Source organism: Phacochoerus africanus, chromosome 4, assembly GCF_016906955.1.
Source record: "Phacochoerus africanus isolate WHEZ1 chromosome 4, ROS_Pafr_v1, whole genome shotgun sequence".
Taxonomy (NCBI): Eukaryota; Metazoa; Chordata; class Mammalia; order Artiodactyla; family Suidae; genus Phacochoerus; species Phacochoerus africanus.
The window spans coordinates 14,384,189-14,408,005 of record NC_062547.1 but is presented as its reverse complement, the minus strand read 5'-3'; the positions used below and the strand labels follow the sequence as shown (position 1 = coordinate 14,408,005).

At 36.7% G+C, this 23,817-nt stretch overlaps 3 protein-coding genes across 3 annotated transcripts; all 3 read left to right on the top strand.

The window, feature by feature from the left end:
- Positions 1–1,608: 1,608 nt before the first annotated feature.
- On the top strand, positions 1,609–2,559 carry LOC125124015 (olfactory receptor 8K3-like). The gene has a single exon (XM_047774192.1). It carries the CDS (start codon positions 1,609–1,611, stop codon positions 2,557–2,559), a length of 951 nt encoding a protein of 316 aa, XP_047630148.1.
- Positions 2,560–10,662: 8,103 nt separating this feature from the next.
- On the top strand, positions 10,663–11,634 carry LOC125124446 (olfactory receptor 8K3-like). The gene has a single exon (XM_047774556.1). It carries the CDS (start codon positions 10,663–10,665, stop codon positions 11,632–11,634), a length of 972 nt encoding a protein of 323 aa, XP_047630512.1.
- Positions 11,635–20,870: 9,236 nt separating this feature from the next.
- Positions 20,871–21,833, top strand: LOC125124445 (olfactory receptor 8K3-like). The gene has a single exon (XM_047774555.1). It carries the CDS (start codon positions 20,871–20,873, stop codon positions 21,831–21,833), a length of 963 nt encoding a protein of 320 aa, XP_047630511.1.
- Positions 21,834–23,817: the final 1,984 nt, after the last annotated feature.

Here is a 23,817-nt window from a genome sequence, read left to right as displayed (position 1 = left end):
TTAGTTGCTGATGCCAAACTCAACACACTGTACCATTAATGTGATTTATCTTCTCATAACTATAATTCTGGAGAAAGCACATATTTTTAGCACTGGTGTTGTCTACTTTGAAGGGAGTAAACAACCTTGTTTCTATATGTTATGAATTAAATGCAGGGATTCTAGCTCATAACCATGCTGAAGTTAGAATAAGTAGTTCTTAAAAGCTGCACCTTGGCTACGCAAAGATGCTGATAGTCAGAGAAGCATTATTGATACTGTGTCTATACCTCAGATTGTAACAGTTTCTGGTAGGGCTTTCAGTTATTCAGGGATATGACCTTACCATTAACTCTTTTCATCATGCATTCATAGAGTTTTATTTGTGATGTAGATATCCGTGGCCTCTTTTTGTTATCATCGTATAAGAGACTGGATTTTCAGAGTGTAAATTTCCCCAAGACAAGACTTAGCCAAGGAGTATATAAGATTTATGTCATCTATAGTGATTTTTGGTAGATGATTCTACCAAATATATGTATGTACATACATGCTTTTTGGTACATGATACTTATTTGGTAATATATGCTTATTTGGTACGTGACTCTGGGAGGCAAAAGTGTGGGAAAAGGGTGTGTGAGATTGAGAAGGGAGAAACCTAATGAAGGGTGCAAAAAAGGAGTCAATTCCTATTGTAATTTTTTCATTTTTTAAAATTTAATTGAAGCATAGTCAATTTACAAGGTAGTGATAATTTCTGCTGTACAACAAAGCAATTTCATCAAATATATACACATCCATTCTTTTTCAGATTCTTTCCCCATGTGGATTATCACAGGATATTGAGTAGAGTTTCTCTGTGCGACACAGCAGGTCCCCGTTGGCCAGTCATCCCATATACCGCAGTGTGCATATGCCAATTCCAAACTCCCAGTCCACTCTTCCCAGTCCCCCACAGCAGTGACAACACCAGTTCCTCAATCAGCTAGGCCACCAAGAAACTCCCAATTATATACTTTAAATAGAAAACACTTTGAAAGCTATCAATATTTCCACACTGATTATATATATATACTTTTTTTTTTTTTTTTGGTATTTCTTGGGCCGCTCTCGCGGCATGTGGAGGTTCCCAGGCTAGGGGTCCAATCGGAGCTGTAGCCGCCGGCCTAGCCAGAGCCACAGCAACGCTGGATCTGAGCCGCATCTGCAACCTACACCACAGTTCACGGCAATGCCAGATCGTGAACCCACTGAACAAGGGCAGGGATCGAACCCACAACGTCATGGTTCCTAGTCGGATTCGTTAACCACTGCGCCACGACGGGAACTCCCTGATCATATATTTTTAATCATATTTTGCCGACAATCCAAAAAGAGACTTTATTGACCTTCTAATGACAACCAGGACATCACAGGAAAAATAAAATGGCTGTTATAAATCTCAGGTTGCAAGGGTTTCTAAATGTGGCTACAGGTTCAACAGTGGAGGTGAGTCGTTTTAAATGGTTCTATGTGCAATCACTGGATTGATCTTACACGAACTGGCTTTGAATACTAAACTTTTAACAGATGGGATCTCCTGAAACCCACCATCTCTTCCAATGGTTCTTCCCACAGTTATTGTCCTTAATGGCTTGGATGGACCAGTGGAATCAAACTGTGCTGAGTGAATTCATCCTCGTGGGAATCACAGACCTGCGTGAGCTGCAGGCTCCCTTCTTTGGGCTGTTCCTCAGCATCTATGCCATATCGGTGGTGGGCAACTTGGGCATGATCTTCCTCACCAAGGTGGACTCACGTCTCCAGACACCCATGTACTTCTTTCTCAGACACCTGGCTTTCATTGATCTTGGTTATTCCACGGCAGTGGGACCCAAAATGTTGGTAAACTTTGTAGCTGATCGAAATACAATCTCCTATCATTGGTGTGCCATACAGCTGGCTTTCTTCATCTTGTTCATCATCAGTGAACTTTTCATTCTGTCGGCTATGGCCTATGACCGCTACGTGGCCATCTCTCACCCTCTGCGCTATGCTGTAGTTATGTCACAAAGAGTCTGCTGGGTGCTGGTAGCAGTCCCCTATCTTTACAGTGCTTCTCTTTCTCTGATAACCACCATAAAGATATTCATTTCATCCTTCTGTGGCTATAACGTCATCCGTCATTTCTACTGTGACAGTCTCCCCTTGTTGGCTTTGCTGTGCTCAAGCACACTGGAAATCGAGCTGTTCATACAGATCTGTTCAGTGTTTAATTTGGGTTCATCTCTTCTGATCGTGCTTGTGTCCTACATACTGATCCTTAAGGCGATCCTCAGAATGAGTACCGCCCAGGGCAGGCGCAAGGCTTTCTCCACCTGTGGGTCTCACCTGACAGTGGTCGTTGTATTCTACGCAACGCTATCCTTTATGTACATGCAGCCCAAGTCCAGTCACTCCTTCGACACTGATAAAATGGCCTCTGTGTTTTACACGTTGGTAATCCCCATGCTGAATCCCATGATCTACAGCTTGAGGAACAAAGAAGTAAAAGGTGCTTTGCATAGGATGTGGAAAAATCTGCACAAACACCCTCTATGACATTAAATTTAGAATGTGTATTCAATACATTCAACCATAGAGAACTGTTGGTTATATGTGATTAACTACTAGAAAGCTGCCTTGTGTCCAAAGCATGAAAAATAGAGACTTTTGTTTTCAACTTTTAGATGTGTGGGTAGTGGTGATCCCTTTTAATAATCAAGTTAGTATTCAAGTTTATGTGGAAATGCAAATGATCTAGAACAGCCAGGACAATATGTTAGTAGAAGAAAGATTTCAGAGGACTTCCAATAGCAGATATCGGTTCCTTAAATAAGACTAAATTATTTTCGCAATTGTGTCATCAGTGCACATATGGACAGAGACACCAAAAAAATAAATGAAAATAAATTCAATAGACTCACCCATATAAATTCATTTGACATAAGCTGAAAGCTCCACTGCAAGGTAAGAAGGAAAGAAGAGTTTTTTCAGTAAATTGACCTAGTTCAATTAGGTTTCCTATGTAAAACGTGGACCATAGTCATTTGCTTGCTTCCTATGTAAAAATTAAATGAGATGTATATATAAACAGAAATGTGCAAGCTAAAATTCCAAAGTTCCTTAAAGAAAAGTAAAATAATATCTTTATCATTTGGGACAATCAGAGATTTCTAACACAGGATATGAAAAATGATAATACCAAAAGGTCATATCACTCTTTCCAAAATTAAATATTTTTTTAATCAAAATACGCAGTTCAAGGGGTTCCTGTTGTGGCACAGCAGAAACGAATCCAACTAGGAACCATGAGGTTGCGGGTTCAATCCCTGGCCTTGCTCAGTGGGTTAAGGATCTGGCATTGCTGTGAGCTGTGGTGTAGGTTGCAGATGTGACTCAGATCCTGCATTGCTGTGGCTGTGGTGTAGGCTGGAAGCTCCAATTAGACCCCCTAGCCTGGGAAACTCCATATGCCATGGATGTGGCCCTAAAAAACAAAAAACAAAACAAAACAAAACAAAATACACCGTATGAGAGTGAAAAAGGAAATCCCAAGACAATGTATTTGAAACACATGCACCCTACAAACAAAGTGCTGCTATGAGTAGTTTGTAAAAAATGAATCAAGAAGACATTAAATGTCTAACTTCTAAAATCAGTATGATCCAGGAAGTCAACTTATTAAGGAGAAAAAGGGCAAGGCATCTGAAGAAACACCTCACAAAAGAGTGCGTCAAACCATCCAAAAAATACATGAATATGTTTCAAAAAATTATTGATTATTAGCTAAGTGCAATTTAACATTATAATCTCATATCACTATACATCCATCAGGATCGCTAAAACTCAAAAATTTCTTTGAACAACTTAAAATTGGGTATGAACATAAAGACACTAATATTTTTTGTTGCTTGATGGAGTGTTGCTATAAAATCTTTAGAAAAATAAAGAGCAGTAAATATTAAATTTTAGTTGTGTATTCTCTGTGGTGTAGCAATTCCATTTCTGAGTGGTTAGGTCTACTGGAAGATAAGTATTAGCTTATCTTGGCAGATGTTTTCATTATAGATGTTACGTAAGAACAGCCCAGATATTATGGGTCAATATATAATGACACATTCAGTGTTCAAATGTCTTCTACATAACAATGCAGGAAGGAGTAAGGGGAAGGGAGGGGACGGGGGGTGTGGGGAAACAGTTGGGGAGGGGGAAGAGCGGAAGAAAAATAAATGGATACAATATTAAGCGAAAGCAGACTCTCTGCAAGTTTACCAATATACACAAATATGAAGCATACTGAGCTCTACTCATAAGATACCAACTTTGTATGTTAAATATTTTTTTGTTTTCATAATATGTGATACACTTAAAGGAGTTATGTAAGCAAGAAGGTCAGGTTGATTTCACACTTATAATTCAAGCAATGCAATTAATATCATTATACAATAAAAAATAAAACAGGTTAATGAGAAAATTCAATCCCCTTTTGTAGTATACCGGCTAGCAGACCAGAAAAGCAAAAAAAAAAAAAAGTTTATAAATGATAGTCTACAAAATTTCTACATATAGGGATAGGGTGAATAGGCAGACCACAGAAATTTTAGGGTAGTGAGAATACATTATAAGATATTATAATGATGGAGATATATCATTACGTTTTTAAAAATCTACGTAAAATATCTAATGTAATACTGAAACACTGTAATCTGCCCCTCTGAAATTGATCTCAGGACTAGGAGAACCAGTCTCACCAATTATAGTCAGTATATATTAAACACAGTAATTGGTTCACTATAATAAGGAAATAAAGTTACAAAAACAAGAAATCCCAAAGTGCCATTTAAAAAAAATCAATGACTGTTATAGGATTAACTACAGAAAGATCTCTACATAATGTATTAAAAATACTAAATGCATTTAGCAAAGTCACTGGATACAAAAATTTAGAAAAATCAACTATTTCTACATCCTACTCACAAAAATTAGAAAATACAATTGAAGGTTTTTTTAATACTTACAAAACCATAAAAAAGAAACCTAACTTAGTCTAATTTAGGAATAAATACAGCAACAAGATCCAAACCCTCAGAAATCACAATGTAATACTTTTTTTTTTTTTTTTGGCCATTCTACCAGCGTATGGAATTATCCTGGGATTGAACTCACACCACAGCAGAGACATAAAATCCTTAAACCGTTAAGCCAACCGCTAAAAAAATTTGACAAATGTAAAATAAATAAATATATGAAAACTGACACCAAAGTTGTCCATGAAGTGGAAGACATTACTGCAACAAAGTAAAAATCTTCAGATTGATCCGTATGTTCAATATTATGCCAACATATATGCTCCCCCTCTTCCTCCCTCCCACCCTTTCTTCCCTCTTTCCTCTATTCCTTCCTCCTTTCTTTCCTTCTCTCCTTCCTTCCTCCTCTCCTCCCTCCCTCCCTTCCTTCCTTTGTCTTCCTTTTAGAACTGTGAAGGCTTATCGTAAAATTGATTCAGAAAGTAAAGCACCAAAAATAGCAAAGAGAATCTTGAAGAAAGAGAAGATGTTTACAAAGTTACATGTGACATGGCCAGATATTACGGCCTACTATAAAGATTTCATAATGAAGAAAACATTTTTGTGAGGAAAGACCAATCAATCAAATAATAAATCCAGAAACAGAGCCACACATCTACTGTCACCTGACTTGTGGCATTTTCCAAAACAGAAGGAAATATTTTTTTAATAAATGGTATTAGGAAAGTTGCATGTTAATTTTGAGAAAAACATAAAAGAATTGAACATCTACACAAGATCCTGTATGGAATCAGTTCCACCTAGATTAAAGATCCGAATATGAACTGCAAACAACAAACATTTTAGAGGACAACAGGGTGGGAAATCTTTCTGATGTAGGAATGTGCACAATTTTTTAACCAGAACACACAAAGCAATAACTATATGAGATTTTGAAAGATTAGTTAGACTATTTTAAGTAATAAAATAGAATAAAAGGGAATGAATAATCTAGAACTACACATTACAACATAATTAGTATATTAAGGAAAATAATCCAGACACACCCAAAAATAACATGTAGGATTTCCTTTATAACAAATAACAAAACTAGGTGAAAATAATTTATGTTATTAGAAGTCAGAATATTATACTTGTGTGTGTGTTTGCATGAGTGTATGAATGTGTTTATAAATGTAAGGGGACATTTCATGGGAGAAAGGAGAATAAAATGTTCTTCCAGGGTCCTGATAATGTTTTAATATTTTAATTGTTATTACTGTTTAATCTGGATTCTGCTTACACACGCTCAGTTATGTTTGTAAAAATGTATTTATGATGTATGCATTAGCAAATATGTATATTATACTCCACTAATATGTGTAAAATATGACAAATAAGGGGAAAGCGGGTACACACATATGTAATTTTTTCCTTGTGAATTTTAAAAATAATGCCATAAGCATTGTTTAAACATTTCTCCATCATGTCCTTAGCCATAAAGTCATTAAAAGACAGTGTCTTAAGAGAACATTAAGGGTTGCAAGAAAAACTAAAATGCCTGGCCTGCAGATACAGTGTTTTGATTCCAGATCTCTGGGTTGTGGGAAAGACTTAATGGAGAGAAACGGGAAAAATATCTAACTACCTTTATTTGTATACGAATATAAAGATCTCCTAAATAATTCCCAGATATCCCACGGGCTTTGTCTGAAGCTTTAAAAGGCTTCAGGCATCATTAACAAATTGCGTCCTTTCTCCAGAGGGAGAGTCTCACAGGAGTAAAGAAAGACATATATTCTTCTCATTGGGTTGTTAGGAACTCACTGGGTGCACACGGAGATTCCTCATTCGAGTTGGGAGTAAGCTGTACCTTTTCTGTGACATTGAACCCAGTGACTCTTCATGGCCCCACCTTCGACTTAAACGTTAGTCTCTTGGGGATTCAGCCATAGCTTTACCAATCTGCTTTGATAACAGCATTTGCTGGGCTAATACAATGTTCGAAACATCTTTATGATGATGTTTGCTGAAAGCTAGACGTTTACTGTGAGGTAGTAAGTTGTACTCTTTGAATAATAAAAAAGGAACACACAATCTCTGGGAAGGGAGTTAGTATTAAGAAATCTCACCCTTAAGACCTTAAGCTTTTCATGATTCTTTTCTTTCACTTGGACCCTTAATCAAGATGTCAAATATGATATTGCCATTGAATTTTTTTTTCAGAATTTTTAACACCAAATTATAATAGATTTCCAGAGTGTTTTCCAGCTACCTCCAAATTAAAGGGATTATTTCAGTGTGTTTATAGTTCTCACAATTCCCCTGCTTCAAATATGCCATGTGTTTCCCAGATTTACCAATATCGTTGAAAGGATCCGTGTCATTGGCAAGTTGCCACTTTTTGTTGGAGGTAATATCAAAATAAAAACAAAATTTTTTTGTCTTTTTAGGACTGCACCTGTGACATATGGAAGTTCCCAGGCTAGGGGTTGAATCAGAACTTCAGCTGACAGCCTACACTACAGCCACAGCAGCCTGGGATCTGAGCCACACCTGCAACCTACACCACAGCTCATGGCAATGCCAGATCCTTAACCCAGTGAGCGGAGCCAGGGATGGAACATGCATCCTCATGGATACTAGTTCGGTTCACTGAGCCAGGAAAGGGACTCCTCAAAGTTAAATATTAAGGCGTCTATTTGACTACATAGTGACTTCATCCCCCCACAAGGTCTGATTAGTTAGAAGACTGCTTCTCCCTCCTACCTACACATCTTTGATGCCATCAAATTGTCCTGTGAATGGCAAAGTGCGCATCTAATGCAGACGAACAAAATTAAAATCTGTACGGGAGTTCCCTGGTGTTGCAGTGGGTTAAGGCTGCATTGACACTCTAGCAGCTGGAGTCACTGCTGTGGTGTGGCTTCCAGCCCTGGCCTGGGAACTTCCACATGTTGCATGCATGATCAAAAATATCTGTACAAATACAAATTTAAGCAAGGGGCAGTCTTTGCAAAATTATGAAGCAGAAATATGTATTTTGCCTCAAATTAAGTGTCATTCTCATTTCTCATTGATTTAGTAGCTCCTATTAAAAGCTCTTTTTATGCGCTGTCAAAAATGGCTTTGGTGTTAAAAAAGTGTATGAATTGAAATGTGCATATACATATTTTTTTTGCTTATTTATTTATTTATTTAGGGCCTCACATGCAGCATATGGAAGTTCCCAGGCTAGAAGTCAAATCAGAGCTGTAGCTGCCAGCCTACACCACAGCAACGGCTGGAACTGAGCTGCGTCTATGACTTACTCCGCAGCTCACAGCAATGCCGGATCCTTAACCCACTGAATGAGGCCTGGGATCAAATTTGCATCCTCATGGATACTAGTTGGGTTCATTACCACTGAGCCGTAATGGGAACTATGAAACGTGTATATATATATATAAACGTGTGTATATATATATATATATATATATATATGTATATGTATATGTATATTTTTGATCACTCGAAATGTATATTTCAAAATGTATATTTTTGATCACTCGTAGAATATTTTTATTGTTACCTATTTTAGTGTTGAAAGGTACATTTGGGGGTGGGTGGCGGGGAGGGGCTGGAAATGATTCCATTTCTCTAACCTCTGGACTTACAATAGTTTTACAGCATAGGTCAATGTTAACCCTTGTCCATTGTGTTTTGTACATGTTTTGAGAGTCTTGAGAGAAAAAAAAAAGATTGAAAAGTTCAGAACTGGAGTTCTCATCACGGTTCAGTGGTAACAAACCCAACAAATATGCGTGAGGACATGGGTTCAATTGCTGTCCTCACTCAGTGGGTTAAGGGTCTGGTGTTGCCTTGAGCTGTGGTATAGGTCGCAGAAGCAGATTGGGTCCCTAGCGGCTGTGGCTGTGTTGTATGCCAGCAGTTCCAGCTCGGATTCGACGCCTGGCCTGGGAACTTCCACACGCCGTGGGTGCATCCCTAAAACTGAACAAACAAAAAAAAAAAAAGTTGAGAACCAAGTCATCTTCAATAATCATATAAAATAATGTAAATATAAGTAGAGTTTAAAAAATGTTTAATGCTGCAGTTCCCATCACGGCTCAGCCTAAACAAATCCTACTAGTGTCCATGAGGACTCACGTTCGATCTCTGGCCTTGCTTGGTGGGTTAAGGTTCCAGCATTGCTGTGAACAGTGGTTGCAGACATGGCTCGGATCCTGCATTTCTGTGGCTGTGGTCTAGGCCAGCAGCTACAGCTCTGATTTGACCCCTAGCCTGGGAACTTCCACATGATGCAAGTGTGGCCCTAAAAAGACAAAAAAGAAATTAAACAAATAAATAAATAAATTTTAAAACATAAAAAATGTTTAATGCTAAGGATGGTGAGAAAATATCTCATGATGTTTCTCATATACAAGGAGACTGGCATTTATTCACTTGGATGTAGAAAACAACACACTTTTTAACCTCATTTATTCAGTTAGGTGAGATCCATAGTGCTTTCTCTACCTATTGAAATCCGCCCCTATACGTATTGTCTCTTGATAATTAATTTCATGTTCCTGAACAAGCCACAATAATTTGCTTTCTATCTCTGAGGATTTGTCTATTTGGGGTATTTCATAGGATGGAGTTGGACAATACGTACAATATGCAGCCTTCACGTCTAGCTTCTTTCACTTAGCATAATGTTTCAAAGACTCACCAATGTTGTAGCATGTATCGATACTTCTTTCCCTTTATGGATTATTAACATTGCATTTTATGGATATTCCACACTTGTCACCCATTCATCAGTGGATAGATGTTTAGATCGTGTCTAATTTTGACTATTACAAAAAAAAATGCTCCTGTGAACACTTATGTACAAGGTTTTGTATGAACACCCAAGCTTTTTCATACTTGGAGGTTATATCTTAGAGTGGAAATGCTGGATTATAATGGTAATTCTATGATTAATTTACAGAGTAACCATCAAATTATTTTCATAGTGGCTATACCATTTTATATTCCCTAAAAAAAAAAACAGATCAAGGTTCTAATCTCGCCACACCCTTGCCAGCATTTGTTTTTTTACTTTTTTTATAGCCACCGTAGGGGGTATGAAGTGATACTTCATTGAGGTTTTGGTGTGCATTTCCTTAGTGGCTAAAGATGTCGAGCATATTTTCATGGGCTTATTGGCCTTTTGTTTGTCTTCTGTGAGAAATTTCTATTCATGTTCTTTGCCTGTTTTTAATTTGGGTTGTTTGTCTTTTTGTTGTTGTTATAAGAGTCATTTGTATGCTCAGTATCTTACACGCTTACCAGATATATAGTTTTTATTTTTTCCATTGGGTGGGTCACATTTTTAATTCTTTGAGAATGTCCTTTGAGGAACAAAGTTTTATTTTTAATTTTTGTAAAGTCCAGTGTATTTATTTTGACTTCTGTTGTTCATGTTTTTGGTGTCACATCTAAGAAACCTTGTCAAGAGCTTATCCGACCTGGGAGAGAAAGATCTGAGCTGCCAGGTGCTGGTGTAGCCAATTAATCAACAGCCATAAAATAAGTAAGATTTTAATCACTTATAACAATGGTAATCTCATAATATCTCACGACAGTTAATGATTCTTTTTTGTATTTATTCTCAGCTTATGTTTCCTAAATGGCCTGGGTGGACAAACACAATCTGACCATGTTGAATGAATTCATCCTAATGGGAATCACAGACATCCCTGAGCTGCAGGCTCCACTGTTTGGACTCTTCCTCGTAGTTTACCTGATCTCAGTGGTGGGTAACCTAGGCTTGAGCATCCTTATTAAGATAGACTGTAGGCTACAAACACCCATGTACTTTTTCCTCAGACACCTGGCTTTCACTGATTTTGGTTACTCAACAGCTGTGGGACCCAAAATGCTAGCAAATTTTGCTGTAGATCAACCTACAATATCTTATCATGGGTGTGCTACCCAGCTCATGTTCTTCAGTGTGTTTATCACCAGTGAACTTTTCATTCTGTCGGCAATGGCCTATGACCGCTATGTGGCCATCTGTCACCCTCTGCTCTACATGGGCCTCATGTCACCAAGATTATGTCAGGCACTAGTGACAATCCCCTACCTATACAGCCTCTTTTTGTCTTTGCTGACCATCATAAAAATTTTCGGTGCATCGTTTTGTGGCTATAATGCCATGAGGCATTTCTACTGTGATAGTCTGCCATTGATAGCTTTGCTCTGCTCAGATACATATGAAATTAAATTGGTAATTCTGATCTTTTCAGCTTTTAATTTGCTGTCATCTCTTCTGATAGTCCTTGTGTCCTATATTTTTATCCTTGCCACCGTCCTCAAGATGAATTCTGCAGAAAGCAGGCGCAAGGCTTTCTCCACCTGTGGATCTCATTTGACAGTGATAGTCATATTCTATGGGACTCTCTTCTTTATGTATGTGCAGCCCAAGTCCAGCGATTCCCTTGATGCTGATCAAGTGGCCTCTTTATTTTACACTTTAGTGATACCCATGCTGAATCCTATGATCTACAGTTTGAGGAACAAAGAGGTAAAAAATGCGCTACCTAGAGCCTGGAGAATGTGTGCAAATATTCTTTTTAAAACTCACTCTAGGATACACTAACAATAAAGCATGTATTAATCAAGGTATCCTATCACCGGGATTGTTTTAGCCTTGTAATATTACCCCTCTGGGACGAACAAGAATCAATGTATGATAAATGTAGAAATAAAATGAATCACTATTTTAAACCAAAAGAGATCACTATGAGATGGCTAATTCCTACTCATATTTCAGATGTTTATCCACATCTAATTTCATGTCCAGATAAGCTTCCATCCCTATCTGTTTTCAGATGTAGCTTATTTGCATGTCTCTTCCATTAAATATTTCTTTCTTTCTTTTTCTTTTTCTTTTTTTTTCTTCTTTTTAGGTCCTCACTTGCGGCTTATGGAAGTTCCCAGGCTAGAGGTCGAATTGGACTACAGCTGCTGGCCTACACACAGCCACAGCAACAGTGAATCTGAGCCACGTCTGTGACCTACACCACAGCTCAAAGCAATGCCGGATCCTTAAACTTACTGAGCAAGGCCAGGGACTGAACCCACATCCTCATGGATACCAGTCAGATTTATTTCTGCTGAGCCACAAGGGGAACTCCAAATATTTATTTTTATAAAGCCAGGGAATATGTATTATATTCACAGCTTTATCTGTAGTATATAGCTCAGTAAAAGGCACAAAACAAAATGCTTGATAAATGTTACATAAAAAGAAGGTATATATCTGTATGACTGGATCACTTTGCTGTATAGCAGAAATTGGCACAACTGTGTAAATCAAATATACTTTAATAAAAAGAAAGAAAGAAATGACGTCTTCCAGGAAAAAATATATTTACTACATAAACAGATTTATTCAAGAAAATAGACAGGCATTATTATTTCAACAACCAAAACTTCTCTCTGCGGGGCTTAGAGAAAATTCAGAAAATAAGCAGAATGAGAAGGGAGCCATAAAGTACTGAGGTTGATGGTACTGAGCAATATGAAAGTTAAAAAGAGTAAGTGTCCAAGATGGAGTTTAAATTGTGCTGGGAGTTGTCAGGGAGCTTTCTGTAGGAATGATGTTTAAATAAACACTTGTGAAGTTGAGTGAGTGGAATAAGTGTACATCCAGGAGACTGTTCAGGGGAGAGATAACCAACAATGCAAACGTTTTTAAATGACAACCGGACTCTTGGGCTAGAACATCAGACTCGAAGGACAGGATGTTAGGTCATACCATGTCCTTAGGAAATACAAGAGAGGATGGTCTTTGGTTAAATGCCAGCCATGACTGCTATGCGAATAACTGTAGGATGCTAAGATTTGGAAGCGGAAAGCCCTGAGGGGGGTTAATTGCGACACTTATGGGAGAAAACAGGAGCTTAAGCCAGGAACTGTCAGAGGAGAAGTGATTATATTTTGACATTTTTAAAAAGAAAATGTCAATAATATACCTCATTTTCTGTGGAGATATAAAAGGCATTAAGAAAGATGAATAATGTTAAAAGAATGGAAAGCCTAGTGGCAGCGTTCTCCCTCAAGCATGCTGGATGCCCTTTTCTGCTTTCAACTAATATGAGTAATAGAAACTGTATTTGTCCTCCCATTAAAACAAGAGGAAAAAAAAAAAGCAAAGACAAGACAAGATATATGAAAGAACAGTTTTCAAAACCTTGACATCAGGCAACCAAGGATAGTTTTCCTAGCAGATGAGGAAATAACGAGGTAAATACTGAAGCCTTCATAGACAAAATTTTGCCTCCAGACTGAAATATAAAAACTTTACCTCAGTTTCCTATTTTTGTCCTCAAGACTGCAGTATCAACTCTGCAGTGCCAGTATCCCCACAGATGTCTGCCTTATCCATCCCAACCACCCCAAGAGCCAATTCCTAAATCTCCATCTGTCTCTCTGTCTCTTTCTCTTTGCCTTTTATATAGATAAAAAAGAGACATGACAAGTCATATGTATAATATGTATATATATTTTTATATGTACACATGTGTGTATATGTATACATACATACATATGTGAATGTATGTACACATATATATGTCTGTACGCACATATAAATGTATGTATATATGTAGGTAAACATGTATATATGTATGCATTTATGTATTTTAAATATCTATATAAAAGAGACATGTCATGATAAATCACAACAAATATAAAATGTGAAACTGTAAAATTTTCGATAAGAACATAGGAAAAAATCTACTGCACGACTATGTGCTAGGTGAAGACCTCATCAACACGATGTTAAAAATACAACTCATAAAAGTAGAAATGCTTAAACTGGACTTTAGAATTAAACAAACCATCAATCACACTCTTGGACATTCATCTCCAAGAAATAAAAATTTATGTTTATACAATGACCTTTGCACAAAATTATAGAAGCTTTACTTGTAATAGTTAAAAATTGAAAATTCAGTTGTCTTTCAATGGATGAATGATTATACAAAATGTATCATCAATAAAATGTCATCATAGAACTATAGTTATAAAGCAATGATGAAGCACAAATAACCATTAAGCACCAAAACATGATGACCTGTAAGAGAATTATGTTGAGGGAAAATAACTTATTGCAAAAGATTGCAAATGATATTTTCTTTATAAAACAGCTTTCAAATAATAAAATCATAGTCATTAAAGATGGATTAGTGGTTGAAAGGGGTTAAAGACCCTGAAATGAGAGAACGGAAGTGAGTGTGGTCAAATGGAATAGTGTAAGGGACATTTTCAGTGATGGAATAGGTCTGTATACTGACTGTGATGGTTACACAAATTTTCTCATATGATGAAATCACATAGAGCTACATATATGTACACAGAACCACACAAATCAGTGCATGAAAAACTGGTGAAAACTTAAGTCAGTTATTGTACCAATGTCAATTCACGGTTCTGATATTGGACTGTAAGAAAGTTGTCACCCCCTAGGGAAAAATAAATAGGACATAGGGACTCTGTGCTTTTTTCCCCCCCGCAACTTCTTATAACTCCGTAACCACTTCAAAATAAAATATTAAAAACATAGACGCTAAGTTATCAGGGACATTGTGGGGCAGAAAGGGGTAGAACCGAAATATTACATAGAGAGAAGAATATGTTCATTTTCTCGATTTTTTTTTAAAGGAGAAAAAGATAGATTTATTGCTTTACCAGGCAAAGGGGGGTCACAGCAGGCTAATGCCTTAAAAACTGCTCCCCCCTTGGAAGAGATTAGGAGGTGGTTTTATAGCTTGGGGAGTGGAAAATATGTCTGTAGATAAAAATCAGGATAGAAGCAAGGTTGCATTGTTTCTCAAAGTTGGGGTTTAGTAGCCCCAGTACTGGTTCTGGGGGTCCTCCTTCTTCATCAAGTAGTTCTTGCATTTGCTGTGTGTTTTAGTTCTGGTGTCTGGACTCACTGAGGTTCAGGCTCTCCATGTCTCTATGGAGAAGGAATTCAGTGAGAGACAAAGTGATAGGCAAAAAAATAGATTAATTAAGATAGGACCCTTGCGAGAGATGCAAGTGGGTAGGCAAGGAGGTTATGCCCATTATCTTGATTGTTTTAATGATTTTTCAGGTGCATACACATGTCAACACTTAACATATTTTACACTCTACATCTTTGCAGTTAACCGTTTCCATGATAATTATATAAAGACATTTTACTTAATTAATAAACATAACAATAAATCTAATAAAAAAAGGGGAAAGTCAATAATAGAAACACACAATAAGATTAAAATCATTTTTAATTAACAGGAAAGAGCATAATTTAAGCACCTGTAGTAGAGGGGACAGTACAGGAGAATTCATGTGTTTACTGGTGGAAGAGTGTCCTGGTACATCCAAAATTTGAAATATTTAATAAAATTAATGTTTCGTTATATTTTATTTTACTAAGAGACCTAACAACACTGTGTGCGCCTATGCATAAATATATGTGTAGGTGTGAGTATAGATTTAGGTGTATTTATGTGTATAGCAACACAAGTAAACACACAAATGCAGATATGTCAAGGGCATAGCATGGATAATTTCATTTAAAACATGTTCACAAGGCAAACTCAAGATTTTTATTGAGGAGTTCCCATCATGGTGCAGTGGTTAACGAATCCGACAAGGAACCACGAGGTTGCAGGTTCGATCTCTGGCCTTGCCCAGTGGGTTAAGGATCCGGCATTGCCGTGAGCTGTAGTGTAGGTCGCAGATGCAGCTCAGATCCAGCGTTGCTGTGGCTCCAGTGTAGGCCGGTGGCTACAGCTCCGATTGGACCCCTAGCCTGGGAACTTCCATATGCCATGGGAGCAGTCCTGGAAAAGGCAAAAAGACAAAAAGAAAAAAAGACTTTTTATTGAACTCTATATTGTAGGAGTGTTGGAGATAAATAAGATTGGAGACAACTATCTACCAACAAAGAATACATGCATGAAATGTGCTATATATTATTAACTATAATGAGGCAAGAAACCAAACATATATGTCACAACATGGATTCATCACAAATAAAGTGACAAAATTGGACAAATCAATTATAGCAAAATAACAGATTAGGACATATACACATAAAATATTACATTTTTGCCAGGTGTATATCAAGCACAGTAGAATATTTGTCAGGGTGGAGAACAAGAATTGGAGTGGGTATTGAACATGATGGAAGAATAAGAAATATTGGAATGTAATATAGGCAAATGCATAACTAAAGACTTAGGTAATGAGGATTCATTCTGAACTGCGAATGAGAAGTATGAGTCACTAAGTTTTCTCTCTATGGTCAAAAAGAAAACTAACCAAAAAATAATTGAAGGAAATCACACCTTATACACATAATGCATTATTACTTTCAGTTCATTTAATCATTTAAATAATGCAATAGGACAGTGTTTAAAGTGAGTCTATTGCGGACTTATTGTGGTGTAGCAGAAATGAACCTGACTAGGAACCGTGAGGTTGCAGGTTCGATCCCTGGCCTTGATCAGTGGGTTAAGGACCTGGCATTGCCATGAGCTGTGGTGTAGTTTGCAGATGCAGCTCAGATCTGGCATTGCTGTGGCTGTGGCAAAGGCTGGAGGCTACAGTTCTGATTAGACCCCTAGCCTGGGAACCTCCATGTGCTGTGGGTTCGGCCCTACAAAGACAAAAAAAAAAAGACCAAAAAAAAAAAAGTGACTCTATTGTCATTCATTTGTGGAGCCCATTGTAGAATTAGAGGAATATTGACATGATTTTCTATAGATAAAATATAATTCATTAATAATTAATATAAAATACAATAATTAAAGGTTTGCACTGTAGAAGTTGATACTGAAGTCTTGAGTACAAGGGCAAGAAAATGAAGCAGAAATGCTATATTTCAGTCTGGAGGCAGATATTTCTTCCCTCACGGGATCTTGGTATTTGGTCTTTACAAGCTTTGACCGCTTAGATAAGGCCCACCTACATTCTTCTGGAGGAAGAATAGACCTTCTGTGCGGAAGATCTATTGATTCCAGTATTAATGGAATCTAAAAAAAAAAAAAAATCCACAATAACATCTGTACTGATGTTTGACTAAAGGGCTGGGCACTATATCCTAGTCCAGCAGAAAAAGAATTTAATCATAAAAGTGGTGAAACAAAAATAAATTAATAAAGAGTAAATGTAGGGGAATTCTCTTGTGGTACAGTGGATTAAGGATCTGGCATTGTCATTGCAGTGGCTCTGGTTACTGCTGTGGTGCAGGTTCAAACTCTGGCCCAGGAAATTCTGCATGCTGTGGGCACAGACTAAAAGAAAGAAAAAAGAAAAATACAGATAGTGAAAAAGAAAAAAGAGTAAAAGGTCGGAATCCAATACATCTCACCAGCTGGTAAAATAAATTGCTCTGTAATATTAATAAACACACTCCCTCCCTTGCATTCTGTTAAGATTTCAATGCTTCAGAGACAATAAAAAAAAATTGCTTGGCGTCTCCTCAGGGAGTCTCAGAAGGTGGAAGAAAATACATAAATTGTTCTCACTACATCTGAAGCATATGGAGAAGCCAAGACAGAGGTTGCAGTACAGGTAAATAGAGTATTTCATGTGGTGCCATATTTTAACAATATCCAAATAATTTTGAAGATATTACCAAGATAACATATTTATTCTATGAGAAATATGAGGATTTCTGATTCACCTTCATGTACATCCTGCTATTGATAATGCTTAAGAACAGAACTGCTTCTCTTTTTCTTCAGATTAATTGTTTGAATTATTTCACAAACACAATGAGCATCTTTGAATTGTCAGTGGCATATTTTCATGTAGTATTTCTGTTTCATATAACTGCTTAATCATTTGAATAAGATAGGACAAAACTGCAAGACAAGAAAGGCTAACTAAAAGTTAGGAATTTTAAAAAATATGCCAGAATTATGAGGCTGCAGGTGGTCAGTTTCTAGTCTGATGATTTTCCAAATCCTTAGTCAGTTAGCAGCTTTATTCTGTTCTTATTACCTTCCCCAAAATATTGTCTATTTAAATCAGAATAAAATTGCAATTTTGTTCTGATCTCTCGCTGAGCAAAAAAACAAAGGTTTCTATCTAGCACGGGGATGTGAATTTTTAGAGGCTTAAAGACTTTTAAGTTCCCAGTGTTATGGTGAAGGTACCATATACAGTAGGTTCAATTTCCAGTGGAATCGGGTAGAACACATATATAATTTCCTTAAAGAGTATAGTTTTAAAAATAATAATCAGAGAAACAACACAGAGAGTAAACTGAAAAAGTAATTTGATGTCTTCCAAACAACTCTGAAGCTGGTAAGAAACAGCTCTTCAATCCCTCCTTTTCTTACAGGAAAATCAGCACTTTGCAAGGTAATTTCACTTCTGTTAGCCTTTCATCATTGTACCTAAACAAGATTTTATCACTTATTCTAGTCACTAAAAATATATTTTTCCTAATTGTAGTTCAATACGTCTGATATAAGAAAGGTATGAACATGAGATCTATGTAAGACATCAGAAACTCATTTTTAAGCAAAATATTTTGTGAGACAAATGTAGATTTCCTGTAAACACATATGTATTTTAATGATATAAATGTTGCACTTTTCTATTTGCTTTCTTAGAACTCAGAGACTCCTGACACTGCTATTTTCCTTGTAATAAGGATAAATTTAAATTCCATTAAACAGTTTTTTTAAACAAGCATTAGTAGAACTATTTTTTTTTTTTGGTCTTTTTTGAGGGCCGCACCCAAGGCATATGGATGTTCTCAGGCTAGGGCTCAAATTTAAGTAGCAGCCGCTAGCCTATGCCACAGCCACAGCAGCAGGATCCAAGCTGTGCCTGCAATCTACACTGCTCACTGCAACCCAGATCCTTAACCTTCTGAGCGAGGCCAGGGATCGAACCCTCGTCCTCACGGACACTAGTTGGATTCGTTAACCCCTGAGCCATGACGGAAACTCCCAAAACTTTTTAAACCACTAATTCATTAACCTTAGCCTGCCATCCTTATTCTATTGTGGTATTACATGATTTGTTTATTTGTTGAAGTGACTGATTTGGGGAGCTATTCACATACATCTTTATTTCATTGCATTTCTGTATTTTTGTAAGTCTACATTAAATGCAGCTATCATAGTATGGAAGGGTTCTTTGTGGCTTAATGTGCAGACTTAACATCCCAGAATCATGTATATTTCTATATATAATTTATATTTTATTTTCCCAGAATGCTATTGCGTAATGTAATGATTTAAAAATTTTCTTTTTCTGTAGAGCACCTCTTTACACAAAGAAAATGTTTATGAGACTTCATTCCATAAAGCCAATTGCAGTTACATCACTTCTCTCATTTTGCTCAATTTCCTTATACTAGCTTAGGTCCCTCCACGACAAAATATACCTTACATGTTACAAAGTACTTAGTAAATGTCAATTTTAATGAAAATGCACTTGGAGAGGAGAAAATACTTTAGGTCTGAGGTAATTCATTATTACCTAATATACCTTACATGTTACAAAGTACTTAGTAAATGTCAATTTTAATGAAAATGCACTTGGAGAGGAGAAAATACTTTAGGTCTGCGGTAATTCATTATTACCTATTTTTAAACCAACTTAAAGCTAGGGTACATTGATGGTCCCAGTTGTAGTAATGAGTCATGGTGGGGGCCCAGGGCGTCTGTAACCTGGATAACACAGTAATCAATCTATTCAGAAGTTAAGTTACACAAAAGGAATGCATATATGTACACATGAAAAGATGATCCGTTTCAAGTAACATATTGTCTTCACTAAGAAATTAAAAATAAACATATAAAATTTTCTATGCACTTGATATTTGAGAGATATTTTCAGGGACATATATATGTATACATATATATGCTTAATTCTCTTTATCTTCCCAATAATCCTGCACAAAATGGTTGATTTTGCCAATATGTATAAAGAGATTATCATAACTTGCCTTTGTCCTAAGTACTCCTTTGTATATATAAAAAGTATAGTTATAGGAGCTATTATATCAACCTATGTACTTTTCATAGGCTATTTCCCTGTGTAAAGACAAATTCGGTGTACTATGATCTGTTAGAATTTCATTAATTTATACCTCTGTCCAATATGGGTTCAAGTGCATTCATTCTTTCATGCTGTACTACCTACAGACACAAGGGCTTTCAGATGAGTGTGTTTTAACGCAGGGGCTTCTAAATGTTCCTACACATGATTGGAATTTGGATTTTAATTTTTATGATGTAACTAGCATGTGCATTATGAGATTTTTAATTTTCTAAATTTTATTATGTGATTCTCATTTTATAAAAGAGGACAGAATAGTGTACCTTCACCTACAAAACCAACATTTACAATTTAAGACACTATTTTTAGACATGTTTCCTTCATTGATATTTTTATTAATCCATGTCTATATCTGCATACATTTCAATCAGAGTTTGCAAGTCTTGGCCATTTGGCTTTGGAGCTGTATAATTCTTTGTAGTTGGGAGTTGCCCTAATAAATTATAATCACCCGCCTCACTGGACTCTAACCACCTCCAGCGGTGACAACCGAAAGGCCTCAAAACATTATGGAATATTCTTTAGGGGATTAATCCTCCCCAGTGGAAAGCTACAACTCTCTCTCTTTCCCAAATATATTTTTATCTCTCTTTTTTTATTTCTATATTTTTATGTTTTATTTACAGGAGATGGTGAATTTTTTTCATTGTGCTTAAAAATACATTTAGATTTGTATATTTTTTGTCAGCTGATTTTATACACGATGCTATTGACTATGCTGATGATATCTTTAAGCAGGTTTCCTGATAAATCTGGATGGGAAAACACAACAGAACGGTGCTGAGCGAATTCATCCTCCTGGGAATCACAGACCGCCCTGAGCTGCAGGCTCCACTGTTTGGGCTGTTCCTGCTCATCTACGTGGTCTCGGTGGTGGGCAACTTGGGCATGGTCACCCTCACCAAGGTGGACGCCAGGCTCCAAACCCCCATGTACTTCTTTCTCAGACACCTGTCTCTCACAGATTTTGGTTATTCCACAACGGTAGGACCCAAGATGTTAGTAAGTTTTGTCGTGGATGAAAATAAAATCTCCTATTATTTTTGTGCCACACAGCTGGCTTTCTTCATCATGTTCTTTATCAGTGAACTTTTCATTCTGTCGGCAATGGCCTATGACCGCTATGTGGCCATCTGTCACCCTCTGCTCTACACTGTCATGATGTCACCAAGGTTATGTCGTGTACTAGTGGTGATCCCTTATATCTATAGTGTCATTTTGTCTTCTCTGACCATCCTAAAAATTTTCACTGCATTGTTCTGTGACTCGAACGTCATTAGGCATTTCTACTGCAGCAGTCTGTCCTTGATAGCTTTGCTATGCTCAGACACACAGGAAATTCAACTGATAATTCTGATGTTTTCTACTTTTAATCTGGTGTCCTCTCTTCTGATAGTCCTTGTGTCCTACATTCTGATCCTTGTCATCATCCTTAGGATGAACTCTGCAGAAAGCAGGAACAAGGCTTTCTCCACCTGTGGCTCGCACCTGACAGTGATAACTGTATTCTATGGGACTCTCTTCTTTATGTATGTGCAGCCCAAGTCCAGTGAGTCCTTTGATACTGATCAAGTGGCCTCTTTATTTTATACTCTGGTAATACCCATGCTGAATCCTATGATCTACAGTTTAAGAAACAAAGAGGTGAAAAATGCTGTATGTAGAACTTGGAATATGTGTGCAAATGTTCTGCTTAAAATTCCCTGGAGGATACACTAACGATCAATACCGTATTTGCCAAGCTTATTGTAACTAACATTGTTTTAGCCTTGTACAGTCTGTCTGGGGTGGACAAGTATCAATGTGACATTAACAAAGAAACAAAGAAATATACCCACTAGGTTCAAGCCAAAATTGATCATCAACAGATTGCTAATTCAACCTCATACTTTAGATGTTAACGTATTTACTTTCAGGTCCAAATTAGGTGTCATTCCCACATGCAGTCAAAAGTGCCCAGTTTTTATGTCTTCTACAATAAACATTTATTTCCATAAAGCCAGAGACTCTGCTGATTACATTCACAATTTCTTCTATGTCTTCTAGCACAGTGAAAGGCACAAAAAACTGCCTGATATATATTATGTAAATGGATTCATTCAAGGAAATAAACATATATTATTAAGTTGAACAACCAAAATTCCTCTCTTTTTAAGACTAACAGAAAATACAGACAATAGGCAAATAAAAATTGGGCTCTAAAGTATGATATTATTGAGAACTATGATAATGTAATTGAGCATTATCAAACAGACACTCACCAAAAAAGTCCAATTAAATTTACATGAGGTACATAAGCAATTCAAAGAAAGACTGCCCATTTAACAAATTGTGCTAGAACAATTAATTGGCTGTCCACAGGAAAAGAAAGAAGGAAGAAAGAAAGAGGAAAGAAAGAGAACGAAAGAAGAAGAGAGGAGAGAGGGAAGGAGGGAGTAAGGAAGGAAGAAAGATTAGAATGTTGAACTAAAATTAGTATAAAAATTAACTCACAATGAACCATGACAAATATAAAATGTAAAACTCTAACATTTTAGGGCAAAACATAAGAGAAAATTCACCTAAAGACCTAAAACTAGGTGAAAAGACCATCAATATGACATAAAAAAGATTCATAAAAATAAAAAAATTGTTAAATAGGAATATTTATTTATTTATTTATTTATTTATTTATTGTCTCTTTAGGGCTGCACCTGCAGCATATGGAGATTACCAGGCTAAGGGTCAAATCAGAGCTACATCTGCCGACCTACACTACAGTCACAGTAACACCAGCTCTGAGCCACATCTGCAACCTACACCACAGCCCAAGGCAGTGCTGGATCCTTAACCCACTGAGCAAGGCCAGGGATCAACCCTGAATCCTCATGGATACTAATCAGGTTTGCTTCCTCTGAGCATGATGGGAACTCCCTAAATTAGACTTTAAATGAACTATATGTTTAGACAATCACCTTAGATAAATGAGGATGATGTTTTGAGCTCATAAAATCACCTTTGTACAGAAGTTGATAGAAGCTCTATATGTAATAGGTGAAAGCTGGAAACAACTCAAATATATTTCAAAGAGTGAATAACTGAACAAACTCTATGATCAATATCATGGAATAATAATGAAACATAGTCATAAACTAATGACAAATCACTAATAATTGATACATGCAAAAACATGATGAACCTCAAGAAAATTACTGTGCAAAAGGTTACAAATGGTATTTCCTCATAAAATGTTTTTCAAAAGATAAAATTATTGGGATGAAAAAGCAGATTTGTGGTTGAATAGGTTTAAAAATTAAGGATTAAAGAAGGAAAGGGGCTCAGGCTATAACGGAATGTCATAAGAAACATTTGTGGAGATGAAATAGGTTGGTATGTTGACTTTTGTGGTAGTTATACAAACGTTCACGTATGATAAAGTTGCATAATATGATATAAATACACAAAGGCATAGCTGCAGTACTAGTGAAATCTGAACAAAGTCAGTGGATTATATCAGTGTTAATGAGGTGGCTGGGACATTGTAAACTATTTATGTAAGTTGTAACCGCTAGGAAAACTAAATGGGACACTGGAACTCTCTGTTCTCTCTTTTGAAATTTCTTATAATTTTATACTTACTTCAACATAAAAGTTAAAAAAAAATTCAAGTCTAGAGCTTCCCAGGAGAGCCCGGGATAAGGAAAGAGTAGAAAGTAAGAACTAC

Coding starts and splice junctions, on each gene's coding strand:
- LOC125124015 (XM_047774192.1), top strand. CDS start 1,609: ATGGCTTGGATGGACCAGTGGAATCAAACTGTGCTGAGTGAATTCATC.
- LOC125124446 (XM_047774556.1), top strand. CDS start 10,663: ATGGCCTGGGTGGACAAACACAATCTGACCATGTTGAATGAATTCATC.
- LOC125124445 (XM_047774555.1), top strand. CDS start 20,871: ATGGGAAAACACAACAGAACGGTGCTGAGCGAATTCATCCTCCTGGGA.